Here is a 16,472-nt window from a genome sequence, read left to right as displayed (position 1 = left end):
GTAGTTGCTTCCTCTTCAATTTTTATTTCGGTAAGGACATGATTAGTATGCGTTTCGAGAGTGTCAGACTGCTATTAATATTTTGCATTACACACTGGCTATAACCTTTGCTGCTTTTAAAAATAATCCTTGTCTGTACGGAATATTAAACACTAGTTGGAGATGTTTTTACATCTGTAAACAGTGTTGTTTTCATGCAAAATTACTGAAATAAAATTACCTAAATGAAACTCATGAATGAATATTTTTTTGATGACTCAATAACATATTTCACAATGGTTCTTTCTTTGCTGTGATATTTGCTTCAAATGGTTTCTGTTCTCAAGTATTTTCAAAGGTATGCTTGTGTTATTCTTTATGATGAAAAAAGTATTATAAATATTAATATGTAATTCATCTGTACCGCAGAAGTTCGTCAGAAGATCATCGTTTTCGTTTCTGACATCCTCGTTATATCATTATTTTATCCCTGGTACCGCTGGCGTACCATGTCATCACCAACGCGGACGTTAAAGTTATCCAAAATGAACATTTATTTGTTCTGTCAGTATTCCTCTTAGGATTTTTCATCTGTCTTGAAGATGGTCCATATTTCCGATTCATATGTCAGCACTGGCAATATAATGGTTTTGTATATTGTTATTTTTTATTTTGTGGCTTAAGTGTTTCATTTAACACAGGCCAAAATAGCACTTGTCTGCCAGAATTATTCTCTGTTTAATTTCTTCCTATATGGCGTTGCCATTGGGAATCATGGAGCCTAAATATGTGAATTTTTCCATCACTTCAAAGGTACAGTTATTAACAATGAATTGAGGACCGATGCTTCTGGCATTGTTGTTGGGTACTGACATCGTCATTTTGGGTTTTCCTTATTTCTTTGCAGGTTTATACTTTTTGCGAAATTTGAGAAAGTGTTGTAATTTCTTCTAGCTACTCTGTTGTAAGAGCCTATTTTTATGTTGTAGTAAATTAGATACAAAAACCTATAGAATAGGGCTTTTCATTCACAGATTATACAACATATGACAGAAGCTCGAAACAAATGACATTCGATGAAAAGCCCTACTTAACCAGTTCTAAGTGAAAACAAGACAACACGTATTAAATGTTTTAAATTGATCATTTTCGAAAGTCTAATTTAAACTTTGACCTGCTAATCAAAGATAGCATATAAACTTAATCTCTAATTTACTGACTCGACTACTCAAAGGAGATGCAAAAAGGCCGGTCTAGTCGTGCCACTCAACTTTGAATGATGTTAAAGGATAAAAGAGCATAACAAGCCGGACGCTTAGCAAAAACTTAAAAGGATGTGGATAGGCCAGGGTAATAAAACAAAAATATACCCTGTTCGTGACACTTCAGCAGCCAGGCTACTGAAGCGTTTTTTCGACAGGTAATACCTATAAGAACAAATTATAACTATTTCCTGCGCAGGATCTAGCGGCCATTTTTATTTATAAACAGTTAACTGTCAAAAAATCTCATTTTCCCCTTTTTTTTCAAATCAACGGAAAACAGTGAAACTTATGATTTTTTTAGTACAAATATCTTCGAGACTATGGAAAAAGCTTTAAAATAACCTACCTATTACAAAGTTTGATATACTCATTTATTGTTAATATAATTGCGAAAAAGGTCGTAATTGCAAAAAAATATTTTCTCAATAACTGTTGTAAAAATTAGTGTACAGTTTTGAAATTTTTGTCAAATGAGGGTTCTTTGGTGCTTAATATGTGCTTAATTTCAAAGCGATTCATTCAATTATTTAAATTTTATTCAAATTGCTTATCCCAGAGAGCAAAATGACCTTAGAACCATTCCACAGGTGTCAAATGAAAGAGTTATTCTAATTGTTTATAATTAAGCAAAAAATCGATATGTTTTTGCAAAATAATTTTACACTGTTTAAAATTACTTTATAACATTTTTTTAAATTAAGTTAATAGTACAAATGTTCTTCTTTCATAAACTGTCCGAAGTATTATTGTAACCTCATAACTTTCTGACTTATAGTGTTGCAAAAAAGATGAAATTGGGATAAACAAATTAAGCAACTTTTAAACTATTTGACCAATTGCGTTGAAATTTAAAATTATTAATATAGATGTCCATAGTCCATACTACTCAAAAAAATTGGTTGCGGCCTGAAGGGGGATGTGTCACGAGAAAAATTTTATTTCTCTGGACTAAATATTAAAAATGACAAGTATTGCCCCTTTTGATATTTGAACTATCTACAGTCGGAAAAATGAAAGAATACCCATGAACGAACATATAAAGCACGCTGTATTTTCCTGTCACCGTGTCACAAAGAAAATTGCCCAGCGCTAGTACATGTAATAATAATTATTACATGTACTTGCGCTGGCCAATTTTTTGTGTGACACGGTGAAAGGAAAATACAGCGTGTTTTATATGTTCGTTCATGGGTATTCTATCATTTTTCCTACTGTATCTTAATACTGTTCTGGATGTATATCAAAGTTCACAATATAATACATTTATCAAACTTGCATGGTGTTTGTTTAACGGTAAGTGAAAATGTATAAAATATTTGATCAATCAATTAACAAGTCGACTAAGTAAAACCAGCGTATCGTCAACAAACAAATCGTTGTGCCAACATTAGGAATGTTTGTATTTATACATAACGTCGTATAGTTTGTTAAAGTTTCCAAAATTTAAACAAACTAGGTTAATATATTTTACATTTATTAGAAACGTGGTCTGTAGTGTGTCTGATATATATCAGGCTGGATTTCGTAATAAATAATAATAATAAGGCCAGCAAAAACTACAAATAAATAATTGATTTAACCCCTTAATGCACAATTTTTTTGAAAAAGACGGAAAAAAAATAAATTTATTTTTAATGTAAAAAGTGATCCTAGTGCGCAGGTCAGCCCAACTAGTATGTACAGTGGAACCCCGTTAAGTCGGCCCCCGATAACCCGGAAGTCCGGCTAACCCGGACCGATTTTCATCAGACAAAACAAACATTTTTTCACTTTGAGTTTTTTACCAAGAAATAAAAAATACTGTGTACAACTGTACGTAATTTAGATGTAGGTACATACTTGTACAAATATGTGTTTCACGTTTTTACAATTATAATGGACTTTATCTGTAAGTTTCCATATTTTATTAATTTTTATCATAATATACTCCGGCTAACCCGGATTTTCGATAACCCGGATCGGCCGCGGTCCCGATTAATCTGACTTATCGAGGTTACACTGTACTTGCATTTATCCGATTATTGAAATAATTGTCACGAAACTGTCACTGGACGATTACAATTTTTGTTATAATAATCGGAAGAACGATGCGATGAACGATCATTTTTATGTTGGGACGTATTTTGCTTACTGCGCAGGAGCGTGATATTGAAATATGAGCGAATCAGAATATGAATACGCTTTGTAAGAAATCGGCTCACAAGGAAGAGATATAGTCCAGGGCGGATCTGTTTTGAGATGGACGTTGAGAGGTGACTCAAATTTTTTTGCAGAAACTGCTTGAAAATAAATCAAATAATAATATTTGAGTTATCCTCCCTCTCAAAAAGGTCCGGAACATTGTTTAAATAATCAAAATGTCAAGAATTGAAGGAACAATTCGATTTTTTTCTTGGTTTTTTGATTATAACTTTAAAAGTATTCATTTCCGAGAAAAGTTGTACTGACATAAAAGTTGCATAATTCAATTTACTACAATATAGAATTGGTTAAAAATTTAAAAAATAGTCACCCTAGTTGCAAAATAGCAATAATTGGGAAAAAACTATACAAAAACAAGTATTCGCATTTTACGTTTTTCAACCATTTATGCTACACTTAGGATCTTCATATTTCACCCAGAAAAACTTTATTATACAGTAAAACAATGCTGTAAATTTCATTAAAATCGGTTTAATAGATTTTGCAAAATAAATTTTGCAATACAGCTTTCGCAAAAAAAATTCATTTTTTCAAAATGTTACAGGACTGAAAATAAAGCAGATAGCAAGTTTAATTTCTTTTTGCTTATAGAAGTGTACTGTACCTTTCAGTTGCAAGTTTCAAAATTAAAATCGATTAATTACTACGGCGTCAGAAAATTTTTGAAATAAACAATAATTTTTGGTGCTATGCGCAGGACAGCAGTGTTCGATTCACACAGGTTGATTTCCACCAAAGTTTCTTCCAATCTTTATCTAATATATTATTTTCTCACTCTATATTTTGTTGTATTTTAATTTTTTAATTCCACAAAAATCAAACTAATTTTATTATTGTTTGTGAAATATTGTTTAAACAATTGCATATGTTTAAAAATAATAAATTTTTATTATTTAAGTTAAAATATATGAACAAAGAAAGTTTTTGCTCATAAAAGTGTTATTTCAAAGGATAGAGTATGTGTTTTTATTTTGCAATAAACAAATTTATTTATTTATATTGAAATGTCATAAAAATTAAAATGTATCAATCATTATCAAAGGTCATTGGAATGCCCAATCAGAGCAACCTATCCGCTGTCCTGCGCGTAGCACCAATAATTAATGTTTATTTAAAAAAATTCCTGACGCCGTGGTGTTAAGCGATTTTAATTTTGCAAAATTGGAAATGAAAGGTACAGTACACTTCTATAAGTAAAAAAAATTTCAACTTACTATCTGCTTTATTTTCAGTCCTGTAACATTTTGAAAAAAATGAATTTTTTTTACGAAAGCTGGATTGCAAAATTTATTTTGCAAAATCTATTGAACCGATCTTAATGAAATTTACAGTATTGTTTTACTGTATCATAAAATTTTTCAGGGTGAAATATGAAGTTCCTAAGTGTAGCATAAATGGTTGAAAAACGTAAAATGCGAATACTTGTTTTTGTATGTTTTTTTCACAATTATTGCTATTTTGCAACAAGGGTGACTATTTCTAAAATTTTTAACCAATTTTATATTGTAGGAAATTTAATTACGCAACTTTTATGTCAGTACAACTTTTCTCGGAAATGAATACTTTTAAAGTTATAATCAAAAAACCAAGAAAAAAATCGAATTTTTCCTTAATTTTTTGACATTTTGATTATTTAAACAATGTTCCGGACCTTTTTGAGAGGGAGGATAACTCAAATATTATTATTTGTTTCATTTTCAAGCAATTTCTGCAAAAAAATTCGAGTCACCTCTCAACGTCCAAATGTACTAATATTTTTACAGATGCGCCCTGGTCTAATAAGTGATAAGCAGAAAAAGGATTAGGTGTGGATCCCGCATAAGAAAAAAAAGTTGATTAATAGCCAGCTGAAAATTTGTTAACAGCTTAACCGTGTCTAGTCGGACAAATTTTGTTATATGGGAACACTGGAACAGGGTAAATTTTAATGGTGAAACAGGTTAAAAATTTGGAACGTTAGACTAGGAAACCGTCAGATGTATTTTGTCGGACAGAACTTCCAATTGATTTGTTGCCCTTTCATTAAACTCTCATGCAAAGATCAGACCGATGTTTATCACCAACTGGGCATTTTAATGACATGATTTTAATGAGAGGAACAGGAAGAACATGTCAACTGACAGTTGGTTAGTAATAGCAGTCTGATTTTTGAATGAGAGTTTATTGAAAGGGTAACAAATAAATTGGAAATTATGTCGGACAAAATACGTCTGACGTTCCAAATTTTTAACTTGTTCCACAATTAAAACTTTCCCTTTTCCAGTGTTCCCGTACATCAAAGTTTGTCCGTCTAGACATCGTTAAGCTATTAACAAATTTTCAGCTTGCTATTAATCAACTTTTTTTTGGTACGCGGGATCCAGACCTAGATTATATTTTATACTAAGTAAGAATAAGTAAGTGTTATAGCTTACAATCCCATGTAAATGATAAATGCCATTAAAACGATTGTTTTTTTTGCATTCGCATTATTATTTTCAATTCCCGATTGCACTCGAGTGTGAAAAATTATAGTATCATAAAGTACAACGCCGCTCGAATTATCTCGATTGTGCAAAATTTGACCAGTTTAGCGCACTTGAGTTAACTCGAGTGTGTACGTTAAGGGGTTAAGTTGCTTTAGTGGTTATCGTAATTGATTTAGGTCATCCCTTAAAATTATTGTTCTTAACGATAATCCCTAAGAGAATGTACAAGCTGTGTGAAATGATGATGTAAATACTAAAAGCAGTAATTAACAACCAAGATCTGAGAGAATTATAAACCTTTATTGGAATAAGACCACAAATCTTAGAGTTGAAGGTGAACACACTGAATATGTGAAAATCATGCATGAACTCAGGTAAGACTGTATTTTGTCTCCTCTAATTTACAATGTCTACTTTAAAACAAGATTTATCGAAGTTTCAAACCAAGCCGAAAAAGGCATTCTTCTAAAAGGGTACCGACTAAACAACATCATAATATATGCAGATCAGACCATAGTACATATTTTCAGACAACCTAGAAGACCTAAAAGCAAAATCACGTATTACAGTCAATAATATTGACTCAATATAAGAGTATAGAAGACAAAGATCACGATAATTAACAAGAAAGCACTACAACTACGTCGGCACCATAAAGAAGGAAAGAATTGAAAAGAAATGCAATCGTCTACTTTTATTTCATTTTCTATGTCATCTTTCGACATTCAATCGCTATTTTTCTCTATTAATCCACTGGTTTTGTTCACATTCACAAGTTCCTTGTTTCTTGTATACCAGATTTGAATATTTCAATTTAGCTTTTACTTAATCGTCCTCGATCGTCATTGTATGTCCTCTAGGTTTCTACATTGAACTTTGGGTGTTCTTTTCTCTATGTTAATACACCTTTCTTTTCCTGGTCCTGGTACATGGTCTTTATTTTTGTTGACTGTCGGTAAAACCGAGATAGTGGTAGTAGTTCAACAGTGGATAAGCCAAGACTTTTTATAATGATGAAGATGATAAATACATGTTTCTGCTAGAAAGGTCCTATCCATTCTTGTATTCATGAAATTTACTTTTTAAAGAATGTTCTGAAGCAATGTAAGATAGGATTAATTTTAATTTAGCAGACTTGGATCTCGATAGAAATAAACATATGTGATTTAAAATGCGTATGGAAAAAATTTCCTGTAGCTGGTAGTATACCATTAATTACAGAAATTGAAAAAAAATCTTCTGTGTAAAAGGTATATTTATTTAAAAACCCCAATAAAGGGCTACATTAAAAAACACAACGTTTTCGCTCTAAAGAGATCATCATTAGTGTTATTTGCAAGCTCTACATGCTAAGTCACCAAAAATACATAGGTTAAAACCCCTAAAATGTCGACTAAAAGCAAAATCACGTATTACAGTCAATAATATTGACTCAATATAAGAGTATAGAAGACAAAGATCACGATAATTAACAAGAAAGCACTACAACTACGTCGACACCATAATAAATAAAGAAGGAAAGAATTGAAAAGAAATGCAATCGTCTACTTTTATTTCATTTTCTATGTCATCTTTCGACATTCAATCGCTATTTTTCTCTATTAATCCACTGGTTTTCTTCACATTCACAAGTTCCTTGTTTCTTGTATACCAGATTTGAATATTTCAATTTAGCTTTTACTTAATCGTCCTCGATCGTCATTGTATGTCCTCTAGGTTTCTACATTGAACTTTGGGTGTTCTTTTCTCTATGTTAATACACCTTTCTTTTCCTGGTCCTGGTACATGGTCTTTATTTTTGTTGACTGTCGGTAAAACCGAGATAGTGGTAGTAGTTCAACAGTGGATAAGCCAAGACTTTTTATAATGATGAAGATGATGAATACATGTTTCTGCTAGAAAGGTCCTATCCATTCTTGTATTCATGAAATTTACTTTTTAAAGAATGTTCTGATGCAATGTAAGATAGGATTAATTTTAATTTAGCAGACTTGGATCTCGATAGAAATAAACATATGTGATTTAAAATGCGTATGGAAAAAATTTCCTGTAGCTGGTAGTATACCATTAATTACAGAAATTGAAAAAAAATCTTCTGTGTAAAAGGTATATTTATTTAAAAACCCCAATAAAGGGCTACATTAAAAAACACAACGTTTTCGCTCTAAAGAGATCATCATCAGTGTTATTTGCAAGCTCTACATGCTAAGCCACCAAAAATACATAGGTTAAAACCCCTAAAATGTCGACTAAAAGTCTTACATTGACATAAATACTAAATCCTGGCGATGGATGAAATTAAGAGAGATACCTCAAAGCATTATTTAACTATTCCACGAAGCATGTGGGTGGTTGAGTCGATTTCTCTGTCTTTACAAAGAGAAAGGTGAAAGCCAACTGAGTGCAAGGTGAACGTTGGCTTTCACCTTTCTCTTTGTGAAGACAGAGAAATCGACTCAACCACCCACATGCTTCGTGGAATAGTCAAATAATGCTTTGAGGTATCTCTCTTAATTTCATCCATCGCCAGGATTTAGTATATATGTCAATGTAAGACTTTTAGTCGACATTTTAAGGGTTTTAACCGATGTATTTTTGGTGGCTTAGCATGTAGAGCTTGCAAAGAACACTGATGATGCTCTCTTTAGAGCGAAAACGTTCTGTTTTTAATGTAGCCCTTTATTGGGGTTTTTTCACAGAAGATTTTTCTTCAATATATGATTTATGGAAAGGAATTTATCAACAGTGTTATCCCAAATGTTCATCCGCTATCTACTACATTTGCAATTTAGTTGAAACTTTAGGAATATTAAAACTTGTACAACTTCAGTTACTGTTAACTACAAAGTCTTTGATCTTAACTACATTGAGGATGCTTTCAATTCACTTTATAGAGCAGAAAATTACCAAAAACCATATTTTAAAATGTTTTCATAATTAAGGCCGCTACTTTCTTGAAATAGATGCAATTCAGGTAAGATGGGCTTAATAATTTAGTGGAAAAGAAGTTTATATGACTGCGGACACCAAATCCATTCGCCAATTTTACAATTATTTTTACTTTGTTTCTCGCCAACGTCATCGTTTCGTATACAATCTTATCCTAAATCTAATAATAGTATTGATTTCTATTACATAGGGTTATTGTAAACAAATTACAAAAAAAAAAAAATAAAAAAAGGACTATTTATTAGTATTATAGTAGAAAAGTTACAAATACATTATTAAAGTGTGAAGAGCATAATCATTCTCTTTGCCATTATCCCTATGCGGGGTCGGCTTCTCTAATTGCATTTCTCCATAAGTTTCTGTCTTGAGTCATATCAACATCAATCCCCTTTACCGACTTGTCCTGTCTAAGCATCTCCCCCAAGTCTTCTTTTGCCTTCTTCTCCTACTTCTTCCAGGAACCTGCAGTTCAGCAATTCTTCGTATTGGGTGATTAAAGTCTCGACGCTGAACATGACCAAACCATTTTAACCAATGCTTCCCCATTTTGGCATCAATTGGTGTCACCCCTAAACTTCCCCTAATATACTCCTTCCTAAGTGTATCCTTTTTTGTTACTCCACTCATCCATGTAAGCATTCTCATTTCTGCCACATGCATTCGTTGTTTCTCTTTCTTTTTAACTGTCCAACAGTCAGTTCCGTACATAATAGCTGGTTTTCTGGCTGTTTTATAGAATTTTTCCTTCAGCTTCATTGGAATTTTTGTGTCAAACAACACACCCCTCGCTTCCATCCATTTCATTAATCCAACCCTAATTCTATTGCATGCATCTCCATCTATTACCCCATTACTCTGTAATACCCATCCTAAATACTTAAATCTCTCTTTTCACAATCATTTCACCACCCAATAGAATTTTATTTCTAGGAACTCCATCTTTAAATGAACATTCCAAATACTAAGTTTTGTTACTAAGTTTTAATCTTTTTCCTCTGAGTGTAGAGTTCGTAGAGCTAATAAAAAAATTTCTGTATGTGTATTTTTAAGATGAATCTACTGTAGTAAAGTAATTTTTGAGCTTTTATTTGTAAATTTTGAGCTTCTTCTTGATTTCTAAAAAAAATCCATGCACTAATGCTTTTGATAATTTCAAACAAAACCATTGTTTACCATATATATTTGCAAATTAACAATAGTTCTCTCTGTCAACGAGCATTTCGTTTTAAAACTCAGGAACAATGATTGATGACCTTTTAAACATAATGTAATATCATCTCCCTGTTTAATGGGATATAAATCAAACATTTATTTGAATGAATAGCTGTCATATCGTATACCTTACTCGACAAAGGGCACACACAAAAAATAGGGATTTTGGTTCCATTTATTTGCAGATAGTAATGCGAAATAATATAATAGCATTATATTATTGCAAAATGTACAAAGTATTAATCATATCAATATAAAATAAATAAAAAAAATTAAAGCTAAAGTTGAAAATATGGTTAAAAATCTGAGCGAATATCAACCAAGCTTTAAATAAATCATACATATCAGCCATAGACCATTTTTTTTAAGTTAATGTTTCACTATACTCACTATTTTGTTTTCCATGATCGATTTTTATCTTCGAATACATACTTCATTGTGCATTTATGAATGTCTTTATTATTTGTCTTTTTTACGGAAAGGAGGATGAATCATATGAATAACGCGACTTGTCTTCCTATCTCTTTCTTTAACTCTCTCTCTCTCTCCCTTATCTTTGCTGCAGATTTCTCTCTAAGATTTACTCTTTTAGTCAGTTTTTCAGTCACTTAGCTTGCTGTGTAGTTCGTTTCTGTCTGTCTTATCACTGGTAGTTTTTATATTTTCTTTCTAGCTGTTCAGAGAATGCATCTTTGTCTTCTTCTGTGGCGTCTTCGTCTTCTATTGGTGCATCACATTTATTGAGCTTGTTTCGTTGATCCCGTTTTAACCTGATTGTGCCTGATCTATACGATATCGCCTTCACATTCTTCACTCTGTTTTTTCACCTTTTATTTACCATAAAACCTGTTCTCAACAATCTGTTTTTCCGGACAGTGGCTATCTCGGCCCAAGAAACAGGTAGGTGTTTTAAAAATGTCCCAAGTCGGCGCAAAGATTAAAACTGCCTGATATAAAATATACCAGCTCGGCTCATGGGATATTAATTGTTACTAACATCAAATAATTTTACATCTCAATGGAAAAAAATACAGTATATAGTAAATATAGTAATGAAACACAGACTTACTCACAATCATTTAATTATACTTTGACGACCGGTTTCGATCTCTACAATATACAGATCATCTTCAGGTCGGCGTTACAAGTAGTTAAATGCTACAATAAGAGAAAACTTGTGTTAGACCAGTGTCTGATTGAAGAGATGTTAATAGAAAGCCAAATTTAAAAAAAATTTTTTATAAAATTTTTTGAAATAAAGGTTTGCAACTGTTGACATTTCAGAATATTGGTATATACAAAGTCAAACCTATGAGTAAAAATGCTCATAGGCATGTATGTGCAAATGGGTGCATACAGTTTGAATTTGTTGAGATTAAAATTTTTAACCATTAAAAAACAAAATAAACATAAACTGACTTAAATATGCTTCCAAATTCAAAGTAGTAATAATAAAAGAGATAGTAATATTGTTCTAATCTACTTACATGCCGTTACAAGGATTGCGTTGCAACTTAGTTGTTGTCATATTAGTACGTCCAAATTATGCTAATTGGTTTGTTGGGATAGTGATAGGGTAAACAGACATGTTACGTAGGTTAAAACACAGTAAGATTTCGAATTTGGAATGGATCCTGAAGGAAGATGCGTATATCTTACTGTGTTTTAACCTACGTAACATGTCTGTTTACCCTATCACTATCCCAACAAACCAATTAGCATAATTTGGACGTACTAATATGACAACAACTAAGTTGCAACGCAATCCTTGTAACGGCATGTAAGTAGATTAGAACAATATTACTATCTCTTTTATTATTACTACTTTGAATTTGGAAGCATATTTAAGTCAGTTTATGTTTATTTTGTTTTTTAATGGTTAAAAATTTTAATCTCAACAAATTCAAACTGTATGCACCCATTTGCACATACATGCCTATGAGCATTTTTACTCATAGGTTTGACTTTGTATATACCAATATTCTGAAATGTCAACAGTTGCAAACCTTTATTTCAAAAAATTTTATAAAATTTTTTTTTAAATTTGGCTTTCTATTAACATCTCTTCAATCAGACACTGGTCTAACACAAGTTTTCTCTTTTTTCTCTTTTTTCTCTTATTGTAGCATTTAACTACTTGTAACGCCGACCTGAAGATGATCTGTATATTGTAGAGATCGAAACCGGTCGTCAAAGTATAATTAAATGATTGTGAGTAAGTCTGTGTTTCATTACTATATTTAATATGGACTCACATATGCAACCCATTCAATATTTGGAAAAAAATACATTTATAGAATAACTTTAGTAGATAATATACATAGCCCAATAAAAATAAAAATTAATATTGATAAATAATGGTCATAATGCATTGTCTATAAGAATTTTCGCTTTTGTCTTTTAATAAACAAAATACTAACGGAATATAATGACCATTAAAATAGCCGTGAACTCTAAACATTTGTTTAAAAAACTTTGTACAGTATGAAAATGTACCATCCATATAAATATCAAAGTACCATGCAAATTGGTTAAATTATTGTATTTACTATTATTTAGTTCTTTTCTAATTAATTTGGAATGTTTTTCAAATAAGTCATCTTCAGCCTTTCGTTTTATCCCGTGACTTAAGACTTGTCTTTCTAATAGGTTTTCTGATTCTGGATCATGATTATGATTATTGTTTATACTAGTTGTAATTCGATTCTTATTTTCTCCAATTGTGTTGATGAAAGTTTTGCAATTATCCTTTACACATCTCCACTTTGTTTCACCTGAAGCTAATTTTCACACAGTAATAACAATTTTCCTCTTTAACTAAACATTTCACTTATTCTGGACTTTAAAGATGTCATTATACCTACTATATTTTGTCTGGATACTGAACTAGTAGTTAATTGAAAGATAAATTGATTCCACTACGGGGTGTTGAGCGAGTAACATCGTTCTGTATTTTGTCGTGCTTTGTAAAACAGTGCAAAAACAGTGAAATTAGTGTACCTTCAACTCCTACTAGTACTAGTGTACTTAGCAGATACTCAAACAGTCAATATGGCTCAAACATCTAACCAAGCTTTATAATATGTATCAGTAGCGAAATCGACTACACGGCCTACATTTCTAACCAAGAGAAACTAGAACCCAAAATTTCTGTACAATATTGAAGGAAGGGGTATTGAGAGTAGGATGTTTTTCTATGTTAATAAGAAATTTTCCCTAATCTATAATTCCAAGATAAAATTATTATTACACCTACTAATGGGGTACTAATACCTACCTGTTAATCTTCGAGCCGACCTGGGGGGTTTTTAAAATGTACCTGGGGGGTTTTTAAAATGTACCTGGGGTATCATAAAGGACTAAAGGATTATAGTTAGCCGAGATGAGAATACCCCGTTTTTCCACCACTTTTGAAAAATACTATATACTCTATTTCTAGTATTTCTATATCTAATTGTTCGATTAACTAGTTCGATTTCTATATCTAACCGCAGAAAGAGTGAAGCACTACAACTACCTCGGCACCATTATAAATAAAGAATGGGCTAACACAAAGAGATAAGAGCGCGTATTGGAAAAGCTAGATCCACCTTCAACCGGATCTGCTATCCAGATATACCCTCCTACAAGCCATTTTGCACGGAAAAATATTATTTGGAAAGCGAGTTACAGAAAGAAGAAGAACATCCTAGTTGAAACACCTCAGAACCTGGTTTAAGCTTTTCCGTGCTGCTGCAAATAAAATAAAGATTGCCATTATGATCGCCAACATTCGTCACGGATAGGCACATCAAGAAGAAGAAGAAGGAAGCTAATAATATGTCTATTTCATATTATATATTTCTCCACTTGATTCTTTAAGTTTTCCTTTCATATGTACTAATTAGTATATTACATATTACAGATAAATACATTACTAAAAAGCAGTAAATACTCTTTTTGAAATTATCGACTTATTATCGAAATGCTATCGAAAATCTAACAAACTTCCTTTTTTAATGATGGTAAAGCTGTTTTTCGGTCCAGAGGTAGGCACACTAACGAAAGCTACTGAGGACGCCTGAAATGGTAGAAACAGCCTGTCTAGCTGGTGTGCAACCCTCTGAATCGAACACAAGCAAAACCATTATTTATTATTTTTATTTCCTTTACTCGGATTTGAGTACTGAAAGTTCCTCTGCTGTCCGTTTTTCCTAGACGAATGAAAGCGAAATGTGATCGTTTCCCTTTCGTTTTCTATATTCGTCGTCTGCTGTCTTATTAATTGAAAAAGTCGCAGATTAAGGATGTACCAGTAAGAACTTTCAACACGAAAAATCTCAGTTTTAAAATACTATTTACCATTTTTAATTCTTATAAATTGGTGGATTCTGCATCTGAGATTCTTCAATTTGTTAGTAGATGTCGCTGTATCGCGTCTGATGAGAAATTTGAATTATTTTTCAGATTCCCTTTAAAATGATGGTAGAGCTGTTTTTCGGTCCAGAGGTAGGCACACTAACGAAAGCTACTGAGGACGCCTGAAATGGTAGAAACAGCCTGTCTAGCTGGTGTGCAACCCTCTGAATCGAAAACAAGCAAAATCATCATTTATTATTTTTATTTCCTTTACTCGGATTTGAGTACTGAAAGTTCCTCTGCTGTCCGTTTTTCCTAGACGAATGAAAGCGAAATGTGATCGTTTCCCTTTCGTTTTCTATATTCGTCGTCTGCTGTCTTATTAATTGAAAAAGTCGCAGATTAAGGATGTACCAGTAAGAACTTTCAACACGAAAAATCTCAGTTTTAAAATACTATTTACCATTTTTAATTCTTAATAAATTGGTGGATTCTGCATCTGAGATTCTTCAAACTTTCTTTTTTTTTCAGGTCTTGTTATGGTAGAGTGGTAAAAGTTGAAACAATGGCGGAATGAATGAAAATCTCATCCTCTTCCTGCTTTTATTGGGAACCACACGTGCTGCAAACTTCAATCACTATGACAATTGTCAGAGCAAAATTCTTTCTGACCCAACCATTCCCACCAGACTGACCATAGACGTAGAAGAAATCATTAAAGATGTACATAACAATTTAGAAAAGAACGATAACTTCTCTAACCTCTCAAGAGATATCCTCAAAGAGAACGGTGTATTAGGCGTTCTTTTTATCTCGAAAACCCACCACGCCCTGGCTCTTAACGTCTCGAAACGCTTGAAGATCTTTCCGAATCGGACATCGGAAACGGAATATTTCTGGAACGCTCTGAACGGCACGACAAGCGGTTGGGGTAGGGCTTTCAAAGACTGTGATTTTCTTCAATCGTGGGTGTATTCGTATACGTCTAGGACTCACAATCGTAGTGTCGGGTTATTTATAGAGATAGAACTCAATCAGTGCCACGAAGAGCTCGAGGAAATATTTAACGGAAGTCACAATTGTCATCGGGACTCGATGGAGGTGAGTTAAGTAGTTTTACTTTATCGTACTATATACGTAGTATAGTATAATAGATAAAGTTATAGGATCGTGCAAAAAAATTTTTTTCAGATTTCACTTTTTTTCGACGTTTTGAGTCCCCCTGAGTCTAAAAAGCAAATAAAAAAAACATGTCGGAAGTATGTACGTACGTACGTATGTCGCCACCGCCCAGCAAAAACTACCGAACCGATTTTGATGAAATTTGGTATGAGTAAGTTTAAGAGAATTTTGTCGAGAAACTAAGCTTTTAAAAAAAACCTCTCAAAGGGGGGCCGAAATAGGGGGGTTATTTAGGGCCCATTTTTGTAAATTTTGACCGAAATGAATGAAATTCAACTCAAAGTAAGATCATCGATAGGTAAATAAAAATACGGAATTTGACATTTCCAAATTCAAAATGGCGGCCAACATGGCCGACCGCCCACCCGACACATTTCCCTACCTATCTAAAAACTTGTTTAAGATAAGTTTAATTTGAAAAAGTCGTTATATAGCCTAAAGATGGGGCTATAAGAAGGATGTTATCGTTTTTCAGAAAACGTTACGGGTTGCCTATATTTAAGGGGTCAAAATTTGACATAAATTTGAACTAGATTTTCTCAAAAATGGCTCCAAGAAATTTTTTTATTTTTTGACATGTTTTTGATATCCTATCGTTAAATTGAATGACATTAGTCAGATTTCTTAACTCCCCATAGGAGAAGAGTTATGAATTTTTTATAAAAAAATATTCGAGTGCCCGTAACTTCCTTCTTAATAGAAACTAAAATTTGAAAATTTGCAGACATATATGTTACTTTATTATCTATTATCACAATAAATTTTACCAAAAATATGGCTTCCGGTTGAACCGGAAATAAATAATAAATCTTAATTTTTTAGATACGCCCTGTATATTTTTAAATATTTTGAAAGAATGCAAAATTACCTTTCCAAT

The 16,472-nt window shown here is 32.3% G+C and overlaps 1 protein-coding gene across 1 annotated transcript in view; it reads left to right on the top strand.

Moving 5' to 3' along the window:
- LOC114329090 (probable G-protein coupled receptor 158) overlaps positions 1–16,472 on the top strand; it is a 382,856-nt gene that overhangs the window by 3,232 nt on the left and 363,152 nt on the right. Inside the window, exon 2 of the mRNA XM_050648285.1 lies at positions 14,945–15,514. Within this exon, the coding sequence (XP_050504242.1) occupies positions 14,987–15,514 (528 nt within the window). The 5' untranslated portion in view covers positions 14,945–14,986. The remainder of the gene's footprint in view (positions 1–14,944; positions 15,515–16,472) is intronic.

The sequence above is a fragment of the Diabrotica virgifera genome, chromosome 1 (genome assembly GCF_917563875.1).
Source record: "Diabrotica virgifera virgifera chromosome 1, PGI_DIABVI_V3a".
Taxonomy (NCBI): domain Eukaryota; kingdom Metazoa; phylum Arthropoda; class Insecta; order Coleoptera; family Chrysomelidae; genus Diabrotica; species Diabrotica virgifera.
This window is presented reverse-complemented; position numbering and strand designations above follow the sequence as displayed.